This window comes from Molossus molossus, unplaced genomic scaffold, assembly GCF_014108415.1.
Source record: "Molossus molossus isolate mMolMol1 unplaced genomic scaffold, mMolMol1.p scaffold_m16_p_1, whole genome shotgun sequence".
NCBI lineage: Eukaryota > Metazoa > Chordata > Mammalia > Chiroptera > Molossidae > Molossus > Molossus molossus.
The window spans coordinates 221,240,881-221,259,420 of NW_023425344.1; the positions used below are offsets into that span (position 1 = coordinate 221,240,881).

The 18,540-nt window shown below is 53.6% G+C and overlaps 1 protein-coding gene across 1 annotated transcript in view; it reads left to right on the forward strand.

Annotated features, from left to right (window-relative positions):
* The window catches only part of PLEKHH1 (pleckstrin homology, MyTH4 and FERM domain containing H1), a 51,250-nt gene that overhangs the window by 18,488 nt on the left and 14,222 nt on the right, over window positions 1–18,540 (forward strand). The window contains exons 3-11 of the mRNA XM_036277795.1: window positions 4,799–4,861; window positions 5,950–6,099; window positions 9,473–9,556; window positions 10,892–10,973; window positions 11,078–11,835; window positions 15,061–15,139; window positions 15,754–15,845; window positions 17,486–17,636; window positions 17,809–17,951. Of these exons, the coding sequence (XP_036133688.1) occupies window positions 4,799–4,861; window positions 5,950–6,099; window positions 9,473–9,556; window positions 10,892–10,973; window positions 11,078–11,835; window positions 15,061–15,139; window positions 15,754–15,845; window positions 17,486–17,636; window positions 17,809–17,951 (1,602 nt within the window). The remainder of the gene's footprint in view (window positions 1–4,798; window positions 4,862–5,949; window positions 6,100–9,472; window positions 9,557–10,891; window positions 10,974–11,077; window positions 11,836–15,060; window positions 15,140–15,753; window positions 15,846–17,485; window positions 17,637–17,808; window positions 17,952–18,540) is intronic.

Genomic DNA, 18,540 nt, shown 5'->3' on the forward strand with positions numbered 1-18,540 from the left:
AGAAGCTGAAGTCAGGCCTTGTCTGTGGAATCTGGGTTTTTCCGCGACTGCCGAGCGCGGTGGCTGACAGCACCGTGGACTGGAGCCAGTCCTCCTGAGTCAGCCCTGCTCTGCCTCAGCCGCGTGGCTTGGGCAACTTACCTACTTGCCCCAGTCAGTTTCCTTATCTGTACAACAGGGATAATAGTACCTGTCTCCTGGGATCGGGGTGAAAACTGAACAAGTTAATGCACGTGAAGGATGTGAGCCAGTGCCAGACACACAGAAGTGGCCTGTTTCGGTTTATCTGGGCTAACTGCCCACAGCACTGTAGGTCTTCTAGGGCATGTAGGCTAATCGCCAGCCACCTCTGGCTTGAAGCTGTTCTTTCTATGGATGGGTCTTAGGTAGGATGACTATACAATTTATCATCTAAACCAGCACACTTTTGAGAGAGAAAGAAGGCCCGGTACCTAATTATTCTGGATGACACATGAACAAACTGTCCTAGCCAAACGGATGTCCTCGGTCGTAAGTGCCATCTTTGTATGTGAAAAACCAACACGCAGCTTCTATGTATAAACTGCTCGCTAAGTGCCAGGTTGTACACAGGAGTTTATGGAGGCATCCTGTGTCAACTTCAACAACAACCCTGGGAGGTAGAGACTTGTTAACTCTCTTTTTACTGGTGAAGAAACAGGCACAGAGAGGTTAAGGGGGACGCATTTGAAGCCACATCATGGCAGAGCCAGTCGGGTTCCAGAGCCATAGTGCTTACCTGTACCATTTTCTCCAGTGGGTGCAAGGCGGTGTTAAGGACATCAAACCCCTTTTCAAAGGGAAGCTAAGACCCAGGATGGCATGGCTCTTGGCTCAGGCCACTGCTCAGCACGCCGGGCTGTGCCAGCTGTGCAGGAGGGCACCCGCCACCCCCGCTGCCACAGGGCTATTTCACAGCATCATCGAGTGCTACAGGGAGCTGCGGACATAAGGACTAAATACCAGGTCAGTGCCGAGTGCATTTCAATAGGTCACTGCAGCCAGTTCTCAGGCAGCTTGTGAATCTCGTGTGAGTAGCAGCTGGTGAAAGTGGATCCTGCCTGAAAGTCAGCCTCCTAAACCTGACACCTCTGGGGCTGGCAGGTCACCCCTGGCCCACAGACTAAGAGGACAGCTGAGGATACAGTCCTGAGGAACCCTCTGAGAGGAGAAACAGTACTCAAATGGGAGGTGGCCCACCCAAAGCTCCAGTGTCTCCGAGCTCCAGGTATGGCCTTTACCAAGTGTGAAAGAGAATGCTCTGCCGTTGTGAAGGGTGTTGATGCTGGGACTGAGAGAAGACATTCCAGCACAGACACACCTGAGACTATTTTAGCGGCAATGGAGAAATGTATTTTCATAAAAAATGGAGGGAAATATGATATTAAAAATATGTCCTTTAAACAGGGACGGCAAGATGTTCATAATAGTTGGATTACAGTAATGGGTACATAGATGGTCCTTATACTCTTCTTGTTTAAAAGAAGTTTCAGCTCTGGCTGGTTTGCTAGGTGGTTAGAGCATTGGTCCACGGACCACAGAGTCTTGGGTTCAGTTCCGGTCAAGGACACGTACCTTGGTTGCGGTTCGGTCCTGGCCCTGGTCAGGTTCATGCGGGAGGCAACCAGTTGATGTGTCCCTCTCATGTCGATGTTTCTCTCCCCCCACATCCCACTCTATCTGAAGATAAATGGGGAAAAAATCCCTTGGGTGAGGAATAAAAAAAAGTTTTAGGTGTTCAAATGTTTTTCACATTCAGAAATTAGTTTTAGAGGAAAAAGAATACTCCAGCATGAAGGTGGACACCGAATGCTTTGCATCTCAAGTGCCCTTGCCGAGAGGATAAGAGCAGCTGGGAGGGTCAGCAGCCATGAGGACCCGGTGGGGGGAGACCTTCTTTTCTGTCTGCTTCAATGATAGCATACCTTAAAGGGATAGTAAAATCTCGAGGGAGGAAATGTTCATTCTGTTGTCAGTAATGGAGTGATTTCTGGCTCTGACCAATGTCACTGGCCACTCTTGACCCAAATGGAAATGTCTAGCTGGGAGGTAGGACTCAAAGGCATTCTGAGCTTCACTCTACCTTGGTTTCTTCATTTCTAAAATGGGAAAACAAGTTTTTCCATCAGATGAAGTGAGAAAATATCAATCAGTCGTTGTAGAAGGTCACCCATAAATTATTACTTCTGCCTGGCTGGTGTGGCTCAGCGGTTGAGCATAGACCCATGCACCAAGAGGTCGCTGGTTCAATTCCCGGTCAGGGCACATGCCCAGTCCCCAGTGAGGGGCTTGCAGGAGGCGGCCAGTCGATGTTCTCTCTCATCAGTGTTTCTATCTCTCTCTCCCTCTCCCTTCCTCTCTGTCTCAAATCAATAAAGAAAAAATATTAAATTATTACTTCCTATGGAAAACTTACATCTTCTGAGCTGCGGAGCAAATGTTAGATCCAGCTGATGGTCAATCTAGGAGGCTTGTGAAGAATCCAAAGCCTTCCCATTCAATATTCCATTGTGTTCTTTTTTTATCCTCACCCGAGGACATTTTTCCATTTTTTGTACAGATAGAGTGGGAGGGAGAGAGAGGAAGAGACAGAGAGAGAGAAACATCGATGTGAAAGGGACACATCGAGTGGCTGCCACCGCACGACCAACCAGGGCCGGGGACAAACTGCAACCGAAGTACGTGCCCTTAGCGGGAACCGAACCCGGGTCTCTCCGGACCGCAGGCCGATGCTCTAACCGCTGAGCCAAACCGGCCAGGGCTCCATTGTGTTCTTAAATGCTCCCAGTAACTGCATGATTTAGACATATTTCTGGCGTGGCCAAACTCCAACTCTGGCTGGCTAAGCCAACGGACTGTATCGGGAGAACCTGGGACAGCTCACAGAACTGGAGGAGCTCCCTGATGCTCATAACGCGGTGAAGCTGGTGCATGTTCTCTGCTGCAGCCCCCCGCTCTCTGGGGGAGTTCAGATCCTGGGAGGGAGAACCCGATTGGCTCAGTCAGATCCGGTATCAGAGGAGGGAGGGTTATAGAGCACTAACCTGGTCACTGAGAGCCACCACTGTGTGTCAACCACCCCCCACCGAGCAGAGTTCTTTGTGCACTGGGCAGCCACCCGGTAGCCATGATACTGGTGTGCGCTCTGCTGTTATCCTCCCTGTAGCTGCAGGCCAGCGTTTGAAGGTCAGGGCGCTCCTGCAAGACGGTCCAAGGACTATTTGGTTTTGGAAAGGTCATCTGGCTCTGAGGCCTGTGTCTGGCCAGAACTCACCTGCCCCTCAGGCTCGAGTTGAGAGGTTTGAGCATGATTATTAAACCCAGGAGAGGAAGGAAGAGATGTAGATGAATGCCTGTCACGGGAGGTCCTGTCCATTGGGGGCCCAAGGGCCATTTTGTTTTAAACATCAATTTTTACTTAGGAACCTCAGAGCCTTTCAAAGAATGTGTACTGAAAGCATGTGTGTCTCCTAGTCCTCAAAAGGAGAAAAAACAGATGAGGAAGAGCTGCCTTGAGGAAAGAGGTGGCCCAGGTTCTCACGCGTGAACCACTTCCGGGTAACGTTCCTCAGCTCCTCTTCCATCCTCTAGTCCCGGAGGGAAAGCAGAATTTCAGCTCAGAAGGTGAGAGACTGGGAAAGAGAAGGGATCGCTCCGTTCACGGTGACTATCAAGTCAGGGTCCAGGCCAAGGAGAAGGTTGAGTAGCTGGAGCAAAGGCCACATCGCAGAGATGGGCCGGGCGAGGGTGGGCTGGAGCTGGGAAGGCGAGGCCTGTCTGGCCTCCTGGAGGACGAGGCTGGGATTTTGTGCCTCTGATGTATGTTTCCTGCAGATGTGCTGCCCTGGGGCAGGGTGGAGTGGGGAGAGAGCAGTTGACTTGACCAGGCCTTGGCACGTCACGTTTGGGAGTGAGACGCATTTGGGAGTGGGACGTGTGACTCAGCTCTGCGTCTGCAGGGCCTCTGAGCGATGGTGTGTGGTCGGGGCAGCGCACAGCCGAGCCCTGACCAGGGCCAGGTGGGGGCTGAGATCCAGCCGCACCACTGCCTCTGACGTTCACGAAGCTGCAGAGATGCCATGAGGGCCGGGCTTCAGCTTCTGTGATCCCTGACAGGCCCCCTGCGTAAGAGCGCTGGTCTCTGTGCTTGGGCCAGTTGGCTGACGGTTCCAGACTGACCAGCCTCCTCCGACCTGAATGACATGTCTCTACTGGTAACAAGTTAGAATTTGTGCAATGTGTCTTGAGCCCCTCTGTTTCTTTAAGACTGAAGAAATCTAACAGGGTGGTGTCTGTGAAGGCCCCTCACAGGCAGGGGCGCACTGGGCGGGCGAGGGAGCATTTGTCCACAGGCAGTGAGCTCGTGCGGGACCAGGGTCCGTGCGGGCGCGCGGTGAGCAGGGCACTGCCGGCCGCCCAGTGCTGAGGAGGAAGGCCTCAGGGAGAGGAGCTGAAGGCGGGACGGGCTGGGGCAGGAGCGCCTCAGGAAGAAGGACCCCGTGCTGCTGGCCTCCCCGGTGCCTCACGCGAGGAAGGAGGAAGGAGGCTTTTACTCCCTCAGCAGGGGAAGCACCATGGGCTTTCCGCTCCCATAAATTCAGGATATGAGAGCCACGTGTTCCTCCAAAAACCTTTGCCCTGACCCCCTTGAGCCCACTTGAGCTGGGCAGGTCAGGGCCAGCCGGGAGGAGCGTCTGCCCAGTCCACTTGCATTTCCTCGCCGTCCTGTGCACGGTGGGGACACCACACCTACATGTCCTTTTTGTCTCCGGTTGAGCAGATGCAGGAGCTGGAGCAGAGGCTGCAGGAGGCAGAGCAGAGAGCAGAGAATGCAGAGACCCAGGTAACGGGGGAGGGGATCGAGAAGCGTGCGGGGAAGCGACCACTGGCCTTTCCTGCCCCCTCCCGTGCACTCATGTGGCCATACTGATCACGCTGATGAGCTACTTACACGCACAAGGAAAACCAGCAGCCATGCATTAGGCCTGCTGAGCAAACTAAGGCGCGTGGAGCCTTCAGTGGGCGTGGGTGAGTCTTTGGTTAAGGGTCAGTGTAGTGCGTGTGTGAGTGGATTAGTCTGATAGAGGAAAATGACATCTTGTTGTTATCAAATTTCTTAAAATTATGATTGAGCAGGAATAGCTTTTCATGGGTTTCTTTCCTTTCTCTTTCTCTTGATTTTCTGTTCATATCCTTTCAGTTGTTTATTTCAAACTAGACCTTTGTATGTGTGTCATTTGGGTCGCAAATTACCGTCCCATTGATCTTTTGGTTTAAGGGATTTTTTGTGTGTCAGATAGTAATTTATAGTGATGCTGAGGTAACAAATTAAGTCTGACATCTCAGCAGTTTATCACGTTCAGTTCTCACTCATGGTACCTCTCTACTGGGGGTGAGCCGGGGATTCTGCTTCACACAGTGATTCGGGGACCCAGGCTAATGGAGCGCCCCACCTGCTCGCCGACCGTCTGGAACATGCAGCCTCTTTGGTTGCCATGGTAGGGAAAGAGAGCTGGGTACTCGTGTAGCAGCTCTTAAAAGCTCGAGCCCAGAAGTAGTGTCATTCCTCTCAGGCCCGAGGGCGGGAGTGAGTCCCACACCCATCTAACTGCAGGAGGCTGGAAATGTCCACAAGTACACGGACATGCAGGGAGCAGCAGGTGTCTGAGCAGTTCTTCTCCAGGGCTGTTAGTCTCGCCCAGCTCATCCCTGCCAGGGCCCCCACAATCAGAGGGCCCAACACCTTGTCGATTCCTTTTATTTCCCCAGATGAGGCTTACTAAATGGTCATTGAATTAATTGGCCCAACTGCCCTGGATAAGGGATCTGCCTGGGAGTCACCGCCTGGTGAATCAGGAAGCGTCCCCTCCCATGTTAGTGGCCATTTCATACAACACATCCCAACCCTATGAGACGATTGGTCCTTTTCAGGTGGGTGTGATGGAAGAAGAGGTGAAACTGTCCAATCTGAAGAATGTGGGCCCAGCAGGCAGCCTGCACCGGAAGTACCAAGAATTGCTGAAAGCTGTGCAGGGCAAAGATGAGCTCATCGGCCAGCTGGAGGCACAGCTGGAGAAGCAGGTAAGGGCCACCAGGCAGCAGAGCACCAGTGCCCTCTGCGGCGTCTGCACCCATTGAGCAGAGCCCCCCCCTCACCCCCCGTAACCCTCCGGGGAGCTCACACCCTCTTGAGGCGGTTCTTTCCTGTGAAGATTTCATTGTTAGAAGGTCCAGTAAGAGCCAGGCAGGGGATATAGTGGGAAAAGGATCGTGGAGGCAGACTGATCTGGGTTCGAATCCCACCTCTAGCACCTGCTACTCTCCAGCTGTGGGCAGTTTACTTAAGTTGCTGCTGCTTGTTTTACATGTCTGTAGCATAGGGTTGTAACAGCCAGAGGGCTGTCAGGGGAATGAACTCTAATCTGTGTGTGGTATCAGACCGAGGTTGGGGTTTGGTAAGGAAAGCTCCTCCTCCCTGGCCTCGTGCCCCCCTGGCTGTGGGACACACTTGGCTGCAGTATTAGAACAGCAGCACAGGGCTGGCCCCGCAGCCTTGGTCACCTGGTTGGCCCAAGTTTCTCAATGAACCGGAGTCAGCTGCTGCTTCTGAAAAGTGGGGCCTCCTGTCCTGAGCACATGGGAGCCCAGGAGAGGCCTCTGCCCAGCATTCCCGCTGCAGTGAGCACCTTCGCTCCCGAGATAACATCCGGAACATCCCCTGCCAGTTCCCCATGCCCAGCCTCCTCCCCTTGACGATCCCATTGACTTCATCCCCTCCCTTCCCTCTGCCTTACCTACCCAACTTCTCCTAGTGCCAGAGCGCCATCATTTCCAACAGACAGCCCCACAGCGAGGCCGGATGACTTAATGTCCACGTGTGCACCCTCCGTGAAGGCCCCGCCATCGTGGGCAAATCCGTAACCCTTCACCAGCACTCACTGACATCTCCTTTGTGGGCGTGCATGTGTGATCGTGGGGCACCGTGTGCTCCTGAAAAACATGGGAAAATAGGATTTTGACACATGGAATATAATCAGTTTCCATTAACTTTATTTATTTATTTATTTATTTATTTATTTATTTATTTTTATCCTCACCCGAGGACATTTTTCCATTTTTTTGTTCAGGTGGAGTGGGAGGGGGAGAGAGAGAGAGAGAAAGAGAGAAACATCGACGTGAAAGGGACACATCGAGTGGCCGTCTCCCACACGACCCAACCAGGGCCAGGGACAAACTGCAACCGAGGTACGTGCCCTTAGCAGGAACCGAACCCGGGTCTCTCAGGACCGCAGGCTGATGCTCTAACCGCTGAGCCAAACCGGCCAGGGCTCCATTGACTTTAGAGATACTTTCTCTCTTGGTTCATAGAAGGGGTAGCATCTGGGGATTGGCAGGCAACATGATTCCTGCTAAAGCGTAGGCGAGAAAAAAATCATTTTACAACAATAATAGGTCAAGATCAGACAAAGAATGCTGTTCTAGGTGCCAGCAGATCTGGTTTTACTCCCAGCTGTGCCAGGAACGGCCCAGGGCAAGTCCTCTCACCCCCCTGGGCCTCAGTGCGAAAGTATGGCAGGCGGTCGGCAGACTTTTTCTGTGAAGGGCCAGGTAGGAAATGTTTTTAGCTTTGTGGACTACGAGGTCTGTGTTGCAACTACTCAACTCTGCTGTTGAGCATGAAAGCAGCCCTTAACCATATATAAGTGAATGGGTATGGCTGGGTTTCCAAAAATAGGTGGTGTGGGGCGGGGATAGGTGGAAGGCTAGATTTGGCCTGCGGGCCAGTTTACAGACCCCTAAACTAGACAGCCTAAGGCCCTTCCAGCTCTGAATCCCTGAGTCTGACATTTTCCCACCTCATTTGCACAGACGCCCTTGTGTGGAGCTCATGTCCGTCATCTTACATTTAGGAGGCAGTTCTTCCCCAGAAGTGGAACCAGAGTCAGATCGCTGGTCTCTGAACTACTCCAGAATGTGCCCGCCTCCTTGCATGTAGATCAGGGCACTTGTGCTCGGTGTAGAACTGGTTGTGCCTCGGGCACTGTGCTGGGCACTTGTCCCCTGGTCCTCACAGTGCTCCAGGAGGGAGGCGTGTCATCCCCCTTTCTGGAAAGGACATGCACCCTGAGGGCTGGTGCGGATGGGGGATAAGCCTCGGAGGCAGTATCAGAGCCCCACAGCCTGCACTTCCTCCTATCCTAGGCTGCTGGCTTTAGACACAAACCTTGCCTTTCCACCCCCTTATATACTCTCCTTTTGTGTGAAGGGAATTGCTGTACTCATGTGCTAATTTAGCTTTATTTTCGTGTTTTTTTTTTTTATCCTCACCCGAGGACATTTTTCCTTTTTTTTTTGTTCAGGTAGAGTGGGAGGGAGAGAGAGAAACAGAGAGAGAGAGAGAAACATTGACGTGAAAGGAACACATCGACTGGCTGCCACCCGCACGACCAACCAGGACCTGGGACAAACTGCAACCGAGGTACGCGCCCTTAGCGGGAACCAAACCCGGGTCTCTCAGGACCACAGGCCGACGCTCTAACTGCTGAGCCAAACCGGCCAGGGCTATTTTCTGTTTTTAATGGTAAATATAATACATGCGTATAGTAAAAAATACAAAAAACTCAGAAAAGTATAAAATGACAACAGTTCTCTATGCACAATCCTTGGTTTCTACTCCTCACCGAGAACACTGTTCATTGTGAACATTTCTTGTGTAGCAAAGCACAGTGTCAGTTTTCATGTTTATTTCGTCCTTGTTTGTGGACATTTAGGTGATTGAGTTTTCTGTTTTTGTTGCTTTATCAAATTGCAGCTAACATTCCTGAGCAGTGGATGTGTTAATTCAATGGCGTGTACATTTAAAAAGTTGACAGATAGTGTCAAATTGCTCCCCCAAAAGGCTTTGCCCATTTGGTCAGAGGGGTTGTTTTCCATCATTCTTGACAATCTGGGACAATATCAAACTTCTAAGCTGTGTTAGTCTGATAGAGGAAAATGACATCTTGTTGTTATCAAATTTCTTAAAATTGTGATTGAGCAGGAATAGCTTTTCATGGGTTTCTTTTCTTTCTCTTTCTCTTGATTTTCTGTTCATATCCTTTCAGTTGTTTATTTCAAACTAGACCTTTGTATATGTGTCATTTGGGTCGCAAATTACCGTCCCATTGATCTTTTGGTTTAAGGGATTTTTTTGTATGTGTCAGATAGTAATTTATAGTGATGATATAGATTTATTAGTCTTCTTCTTTGTGACTTTTTGGGATTTCTCTTATGCTTAGGAAAGCCTTTCCCACTTTAAGAATATTAAACGTACTCATAAATTAATTTATTTTTTTCTATCAGGCTTCCCACCCCATCCAGTCACCTGGTATTCCTCGTCAGGGCTTCCCACCTGCAGTTCGTTAGGCACTAACCCGGGGACTGCTGTAATTCACTGAAGGCCCTCTCTTTGTAGAAGCAGATGAGAGCTGAGGAAGCAAAAGTTGTTCAAGAAAAAGCCGCAAAGATCAAGGAATGGGTGACGCTCAAGTTAGAAGAGGTGAGTCTTCCTGGAGCCTGAGTGGACATGAACGTGGGGTTGCTCCCAGCCTTTTTCTGCCTCCTCCTGTTTGAGGGGCCTTGACTGACCTTCATTTTGTTAACCCTTTGCCCTTCAGTCGGCTTAAACGCTGAGCCCGTCACGTTCCCTTCCTCTGTCGTGGTTGGGCCCCCGGAGCTCCTCGTTAGCCTTGTGCTGTATTTCGGTTTGGGGACAGGGGACGAGCCTCACTTCTGAAGAGTTGCCTCCGTTCCGCTGAAGGGCACACACAGTGCTTGCCATCCACTCTCCACGCCCCTCTGTCCTCTCCACTCCTTTTAACATTTAAAAATATACATAAAATATACCATTGTAGCTGGTTTTTAGTGTACAATTTAGTGGCATTAAGTACTTTCACAACCATCACCAATGTCTGTTTCCAAAACTTTTTATCACCCCAAATAGATACTCGGTACCTATTAAACGCTAACTCCATTCTCTCTTCCCCCCAGCCCCTGACGGCCTCTGTTCTCCTTTCCACAAACTCCATCGTTTTCATAGTTCAGCACTTGCTACAGCTTTGTTTAGGAAACTCAGGACCAGAAGCTACCAGCAAAAACAAAACAAAAAACCTCTTTCTAAACACAAGGAAAAGGAATTAAAGTTTGCAAAGGGAGGAAAGCTCATTTTCTCCTGTGTTCTGACATATGTGGCTCACACCTACTGGTAGGGGTATCAGCTTGTGTATGAGATTTCATTTAAAAGAAAAGGCAGCAACCGTGAGGATGGATCTCATAGACATCATGTTGTTCAAAGGAAGCCAGACACAGACGTACATGCTGTTTTACTCCATTTGTATAAAGTTCAAAAATGGGCATGACAAAACCAGTCTTTGTAAGGATACATACTTAGATGGTAGAACCCAGAAAGCAAGACATGAGTCTCTTGACTCTAGGACAGTGGTTGACTCTGGGAGGGAGGGAGGAACATGTGGTTAGAAAGGGGCAAGTCCAGGGTTGTTGGGAGTGCAGGCAAGTTTCTTAACCTGGATGGTGGTCACATGAGTTTTCCTTCCAGCACCTGTTGTGCTGTTCCTTGACATGGTATGCAGTTTTCTGTGTATGTGTATTTCACAATTTTAAAAAGCTTAAAAACGAAACTAGAAAGAAAAGGGCAGGGATTGCCCAGTGGAATTCTATCCTGAACAAGACCAGTTAGCACAGAGGGAGGGAGGAGGTCGGGGGCAGCACTGTTCTTCCCGGAGATTTGATCTTCAAAAGGGATTTTAAGTTTATTTTGAATTATATGTCCAAACCTGTGAGCTGAGTATTCTAAATCTTTTTTCCTTTTGCCTAGCTTGAGATGGAGAATCAGCACCTGAAAAGCTGTAATCAGCACCTGGTAGAGCAGGTGGGAGCCCTTCAAGATGCTCTAGAAGGTAAGTGTGTGTGTGTGTGTGTGTCATGCCTGTATGTAAGTGTGTGTGCCTGGGGGTGGAGGGGGTCTGAGCCCTCAATATGCCTATCTTTGCCCCAACCTCAGCTCTTCAGATGGCACCTTCAGAGAAGCTGCGGGAGGCCCTCCAGGGAACCCCAGAGCAGGATTCTGTCCCTGCAGGGCCAGGAGCCCAGCCTATGGGGCAGGACGGTGGTTCTCAGGCCCAGGACGCTCTAAAGTCATCCCTGCCTGTGCCTTCCTCGAGTTCTCTGCCAAGCAAGGGCTCTGACCCTAGGGTGGGAAGCCCCACGGAGGAGTCTTGCTCCATCATGGTCTGTCCTGGGGGAACATCCGCGGCCAAGACCCTTCCACCTCGTCTGAGAAGAGAGTGCTCTCCTGGCCTGTGCATGAAGACTCGGACCCCCAGGCATGATTTGGCTTCCTGGGATGAGGGCCTGGTCACTGCTCAGGGAGGGTCACTCTCTGGGACAAAGACCTCTGCCAGGGAAGGTGGCCCCGGCTGCAGCCTGACCCTACCGAAGGTGCGGGCTCCCAGCACCGCCCATGACATTGTCCAGCTGGCCAAGCGGCACCACAGCCAGCCCCAGGTGGGCGCTGGGCACTTCAACCACATGGTGAGCATCGAGCTTGGGACCCTCTCAGCCCTCCCCCACGCCAGCCTTCCCAAGGTGGCAGCCCCCGCTGAGCTCCGGGAGGAGCCAGAGAAGATGGAGATGGAGGAGCAACCCCCGGCTGGGAGGAAGGAGGAAAGAGAGAGCCTGAAAGCCTCCGGAGCTGAGCTGGAGGAAGTGGATTCGGGAAGCAAACCACCCACACCCCCCCTGCACCGGTTTCCGTCCTGGGTAAGAGGCCCCTGGGGCTGGGCAGAGCTGACGGTGTGACCACAGCCACACCCTGAGCACGAGATGAGGGGTCATCCTCACGGCACCTCCAGGAGGTGGGTGCCACCGAGCCTCCCAGACCACCCAGCCAGCGAGGGGCAGAGCCCGGGTTCGGAGTCACGCCCCGAGCAAGCCGTGCGCTCCTCGTCAGGCTGAGCTGTCCGGGGCCGTGTGGGCACGCTCCCCTTTGTCCTCCGTGACTCTCGAAAGGGGTGCGGCGTGGGGGCTAAGAGCACGGGTCCCAGAATCAAAACACTTGGGTTGATTTGCTACCTCTGTGACCCGGGCAAGTTCCTAAACCTCTGTGCCTCGGTTTCCCTATACAATCGTCCCTCGTTTATCGTGGTTAATCCGTTCCAGACTCTAGCGGTTGCACCTGGCATTGAAGGATTCCTGGGGTGCTCGAATACATAGGCCTACAGTCCATACGTACAGTGATTTTAATTTATGTGTAAAACAGGGGTGTATCATTGACTCAGACAACCGAGCGCGCGCTGTATCATTTTCACTGTCTCGATCAACTTTTTAATGAGTATATTTGAAAAAACCGTGATGGAGTGAAGCCGCGCAAGTTGCAGCGTGAAGTTGTGAGGGACGACTGTATGTAGAATGAGGATAAAAGGGTTAATTTGTCATAAGTACTTGCAGTCGTGGGTCATAGAAAGTGGCACGTAAGTGTTGGCTGCTGTTATTTCTGAGCCTTAGCTTCCTTACTTGTACCATTGGATAAAACGCCACGCTGTCTGGTGGGCTTGCTTCCGAGTCAGGGATCTGGGGTGGGGACACCGGTGATGAGCCTGGCCACGTGCTAATCTTTGTGGAACTGGGTGATGGATTCATGAAGTCGTCCTTTATTCTGTTCTCTCCACTTTTGTGTCTGCGATTTTCCATGATAAAAAGTTAAAATGAAAAGGGGGGGCGGCATTGATAAGTCTGCACAGGTCAGCGGTGAGGATAAGATAATGGACATTGAAAGCTGGGCACAGAGCCCGCCGCAGGCAGGACTCCTTGCCTGTCTGCGAGGAGTTAGATGCTGTTTTTCCTTGCAGCTTGGGAAACTGCTCTCCCCACAGATTTAGTCACTTGCCCAAGGTCATGTAGTCGTTAGGGAGGCGCCAGGCTTTGAATACCGGCCCAGCTGCCTCCAGAGCCCAGCTCTAACTCTCCAGCTGTCCTGCTTCTTTGAGGACGTGGAGAGGAGCTGCAGCCCCTACTTGTGGTCTGACCTCTGGAAGCTGCTGTGGCGTGGGGCAGCGCCGTGGGGCAGCGCCGTGGGCACGTCTGGGTGTCCGGCTCCTGGCGGCACAGCGGACGGCACAACCCCACACCACTGCCTGGCGGCCCACCTTTTCAGCAGCACCTTACAGGGTCTCCTTTTGAAATGCTGTTAGTTGGGGAGCCCCACCACCCCAGGCTTGCCGGCCACATGCGTAGCAGTGATTACCGCAAGGGGACCGGGGTGACTCAAGACATGGCCCTGCTGGGAGGGGCGCTAGGAGGTCCCTCAAGGCCAGTCAGGCTCCAGGCCAAGGATGGCTGACTTGTCGCTGAAGCCCCAGGATCATGGGAGGGCCACCGTGGGCCGCCTCCAGAGAGGAAGGGTCAGGTGGGGAAGCGGCCGGCAGGTCAGAAAAGGGGCAGGTGGGACAAAGGTGGAGACGGAAAATGTGGGAAAGGCCAGGCCAGGCTGGAATGCCTCAGACCCGTCCGCCTCCTGTTCACTGTGGTCTTGTAAATGCAAGTGCTCTGGATCCCTAAGGCGGGGTGGGCCAGGGGGCAGAGACCACAGAGGGCTCGGCCCAGCCAGTCCCCGAGCAGGGCCTCCTGGCAGCTCGCAGCCACAGTGGCCGGGAGCCAGCCTTTCTTCTCAGGTGAGACCAGCTGGGCAGTGACCATCAGGACGAGGACTCCAAGGAGGGCCTTTCTCCATCCGAGGGAGTCGGGTGGTCTTATTTGCTGAGGGGGTGAGGGAGGAGCGGGAGCGGGAGGAGGGTGTCAATGGGGGGAAAAGGAGACACAGCTGTAACAAAAATAAACTAATTAAAAAAGAACAAAAAAATAATCTTATTTGCCAGTTTAGAGTTCACAGAGCCCTTTTCCTGTTGACCTCCAGAATAACCTGAGGTGAGTTAGTTAGGCCTTAGATGTCCTTTGTGAAACGCTCCTGTTGGTTTAAGATAGTGGCCTAAATCCCTTCATCAGGATAAACCCAAATTCCTCAAGCTCCACGTTCCTTTCCCGCCACTACTAGGAGCATCTGTTTTCTGCCTAATTTCACCGCTTGGTCCCAGTGTACCTGCCCCGCTGGCTGCTCCCTCGGCCCTGCCCTGTCCCGACCTGGCCCTTCCAGGCCCTTGTCTCAGGATCTCCTCCCAGCCCCCTCCACCCCCCGCGCCTCAGCCCTGCCTGCAGCCCTGAGCCGGCACTTTCTCTGGTCCTTGGGACTCAAGGTCACCTGAAGGGGCCGTTGTTGTCCCTTTATCTTGAGTGAAGAAGAGAAATACCCAAAAGCAGAGGTGGGCCCGTGAGCTGCTGAGGAGCCATCGAAGCCATCAGAAAAACTCCCCAGGCCTGGGGGCCGACTGTGCAGGGATACCCGGGGATGGGGCAGGAGCTGAGGGTGGGCGCTCCCCATCCATCCAGGGGTGGAGTGGGGTTCTTGGACAGGCTTTGTAGGTTGGACCAAAGCCTGGCCATGATGTGACCTTACTGCAGAAAAACCGTGTCCCAGCTTCCAGACCACTGGCTTACAGAAGGTCATGCCCTCACCATGGAGCTCTGAGTTGCTCGTGGTCAACACCCCACTTGTAGGGGTGAGAGCCTGAGACCCAGGGGCTGTCAGATGGGTCAGATCCAGAGAACAGGCCACTCCTGTCCTCGGGCACTCCGCTGTCCCGGGGCAGGGTGAGCCGGGGAGTGCAGGGCACTGGCTGTAGTCCAGGTGTTAGACACCTACATCAGCCGTTTCATGGGGTTCTCACACGTCCTGAAAGGTGAGTGCTCTCGCCCTATTTTAGAGCTGAGGCTCAGAAACAAGGTGACTTGCCGATTGCCCCGCCGGTACGCAGCCGAGTCTATGTGGGCACAGGTCTGGCTGCCTCCAAACCCACGCTTTTTCTCCACACCCAGGAGGAGCTGGGGTGGCACCGCCTTGGGCTCTGACCCTCCTGGGACCTCTCATTCCAGGAGAGCCGGATCTACGCTGTGGCCATGTCAGGCATGCGTCTCTCGGGCGTCCCTCTCAGAAGTAACGCCACCTGCTGTGGTGAGTCCCAAGTCGGGTGCCCACAGTGGGCAGGGTGGACATGCAGGGAGGAGAGGATTCTGGGCGACACCCAGGGCTAGGGTCACCTGGCACCCCATGCCCTCCCCAACAGGCAAGGTTCGGGTGAAACCACGTAGCCAGGGCTGCCTTGGAGAGAGAAAAGCTGTGCGGGTTCAGCTGTGGCCTGCCGGTGGGAGTGGCCTTGAACAGGGTTGTAGCCACTTCCAGAGCTGGGAGGACTGTAGTGGGGGCCCCTGGGCCCAGCCTGCTCCTTGCACTGGCTTCCCTTCTGTAAAGGGCTGTGGGTGGAAGCAGCCTCCGCTACCTTGATTTAGGTGAGCCCCCTGAAGGAGGCCGGTCTCCACCGCGGTGTCCTGAGTCGTGGGCTAGCCGCACAACCCTCACAGTGAGGAGAGCCCTAGTGCGTGACTGGAGACTCACCTTGGCAAGAGAGGGACTGGAGAAAGCCTGGCCCGTCCTGAGATCTGTCACCCAGTCTGTCACCCCGAGGGCTGTGTCAGGGAACGCTGTCTGTGGCTGTCCTCCTCGCTCTGTCCAGGTCTCGCACTGGGCTGTGGCACTTGCGTTCATCCCATGACTTCCTGCCCCTGCAGGTTCGAGGCCTCCCCCGCTCTCATCCGCTGGACCTTTCTCCGGCCTTGTCTACAGGAACTGCACGGCGCCCGTCTACACCGTCCTGAAGGGGGTAAGCAGCTGCTCTCCGAGGACAGGGTGTCCCCCTCCAGCGGCCCCGTCCAGTCGGTGGCGGGAGTGGGGCTCCGGGGCAAGCTTCTACTCACTCGACTTGGCAGGAGCTCAGCCCACCACATTTTATTTTTATTGTTTACCCTTATCAGACTTTTAGTAGAAAGATTCTACACTTAAGAAAAATTGGAATCAATATGATTGTGGGCAAAGTAAAGAGTGAAAGGTTGCCCTGGCCAGTTTGTCTCAGGGGTTAGAGCCTCGGCCCAAGGACCGAAGGGAATTGGGTTTGATTCCTGGTCAAGGGCATATGCCTGGGTTGCAGGTTCGATCCCTGGCCCCAGTCAGAGTCATGCAGGAGGCAACCAATCGATGTGTCTCCCTGACATCAATGCCCCCTCCCCCACTCTCTCTGAAAACCAGTGGGAAATATCCCCGGGTGAGGATTAACAACAACAACAAAAAGTGAAAGGTTAACCCTATGCCTGCTCGGCCTGTCCCCCCATCTTGTCAGGGGTGTCCCAGAGGGCAGTGGCGCTGCTGTCAGGATTTTTTACATGTTTAGACATATGGGAGCATATATTGAAACACTTTTGAAAACAAAAATCAGATACAAGTGCAACCTGTTTTTATATGCATTTCTGTCTCCTGTTATGATTCATTTTGGAAATCACAACAGTTACACTTTGTAAAACTTTTATAGAAGAATAAAAAGGCAAAGTGAAGTGTCCTGTCACCTTGCCTTTCCCCCATTCCTGACCCAGAGGCCTCTGTCACGGGTGGTTTGCTGTTTGGCTGAGGCCCTCGGGGCGTTCACAGCCGTCTGTCCCTGGCACACACGTGCACACACAGGCGATCGCACCGTACGTGTCCTTCTGCGCCTTGTGTGTTCACTCAGCCATGTGCCAGGTCTTCCTGCCGTGCTTTCCCTTTTAGGGCCGTCCAGTACCCCTCAGTTAGACGCCCCTCATGACCTTACCCCATCCTCCACCGATTGACAGTTCAGGTCTGCCTCTTTTTCTCTAAAATAGATGGTGTGATGAACATCACTGTGCCAACACATCTCTGTGCACTTGTATATATATATCTGTAGGACAGAGTTCTAGAGGTGGACTTCATGGGCAGATGATATGCACGTTTTAAATTTTGACAGGTGGTGCCAAATTATCTTCTAAAAATCTTTGTCACACTGCAGAGCGCCCTCTTCTCCAGTTTCACTGACACTGAGATCGTCGATCTCCTGAAATGTCTCCATTGAGATGCTCTCGTTTCCTTATCCCTCACGTTCTCAAAGCTCCTGCTCACACTTGGGCCCCGTGTGGCTTTCTGGCCCCCTAGTGGCAGGGAGTAGGGGCACAGTGGTTAGGTGTGCAGCCAGGATGGGGCAGCTCTTGTGGGGACCACAGGGGATGGTGTGGCTCCCCCACCATCAGCCCAAGGAGCAGCTTGGCAGTGAGGACACAAGAGTGAGGTCTGGAAGGGACAGCTGTCTGTTGGGTGGCCTGGGTGGGGGTGGCATCCATGTGCCCCAGACAGGCTGTGTTGGCCACACTCCGAGCACCTGCAGCCAGAGTGCAGTGCCGGTGGGATGGGGCTTGTTCTGCAGCCTGAGCTGCAGTGGGCAGGGGGCCTGTCTTGCAGAGGGCCACGCAGATCAGCTCCGTGCCCTTTGTGGACGAGTCCTCTGGCTCCGACGACGACTGCAGCTCTCAGGCGAGTTTCCAAACTTCAGTCCTCTGCTCGGAGCCCCGGAAGACCAGTGGACTGGGCAGCCCCCGGGCCATCAAGAGAGGTACAAGAGGGGAGCAGGAAGGGTGCAGGGCAGCAAAAGGCCCTTCACCTCCTCCCGTGGGCAGTCATACAGGGGGCCCCTGCTTGACCTCTGCCCATAGCCCTCACCCTCAGACTCGGGGGCCAGGTGGTGAAACATGGGACACAGGCCTCGAATCCTCCCCCCTGGCCAGGTGTTTCCATGTCCTCTCTGAGCTCGGAGGGTGACTACGCCATCCCCCCAGACGCCTGCTCCCTGGACAGCGACTGCTCAGAGCCCGAGCACAAGCTGCAGCGCACCTCGTCCTACTCCACTGATGGGCCGAGCCTGGGCGGGGTGAGCTGGACGGTGGCCCAGCCAATGGGCTGATGGGTGGGAGCTGCCTGCCAGGGCCCTCCGTGCAAGACATGGGCAGCAGCAGCGAGAGGAGGGGTCCCTGGGATGGGGAAGGGAGGGGGGGCCAGGGGAGTGGGCTGGGGGTGTGCAGTTGTGGAGTCAGACGCACACACCCCGTGAGGACGGAGAGGGTGCGTGCTGGGCTCCTCAGCAAACCAGGAATGGCCAGTCAGAAAGTACACTCTGGCCCACTAAGTCCGAGGGGTTTACATGTAACACCTCATTTTTCTCCACGCTGACCCTGGGACACTGGGAGCTAACACTGAGTCCTTCCAGTGTGCCAGGCACCGTGCTCCATGCTTTTCATGTACTGCCTCACTTGCCTCAATCCTCTCGGGTTATGACCCCATTCTGTGGATGAGAAGCCTGAGGCGCAGAGCTGTGCCGTACACCCCCTGCCCTTGCTGCACACCACCCAGCTGCCCTGCCTGAGTCTCCCCGCCTCGAACCTCCACCCAGCCTGGCGGAGGTGCCCACCATTCCCCAAACCTCCCCCTTCCCTGCTGCCTAAAGGGCCTCTTCCTCCTCC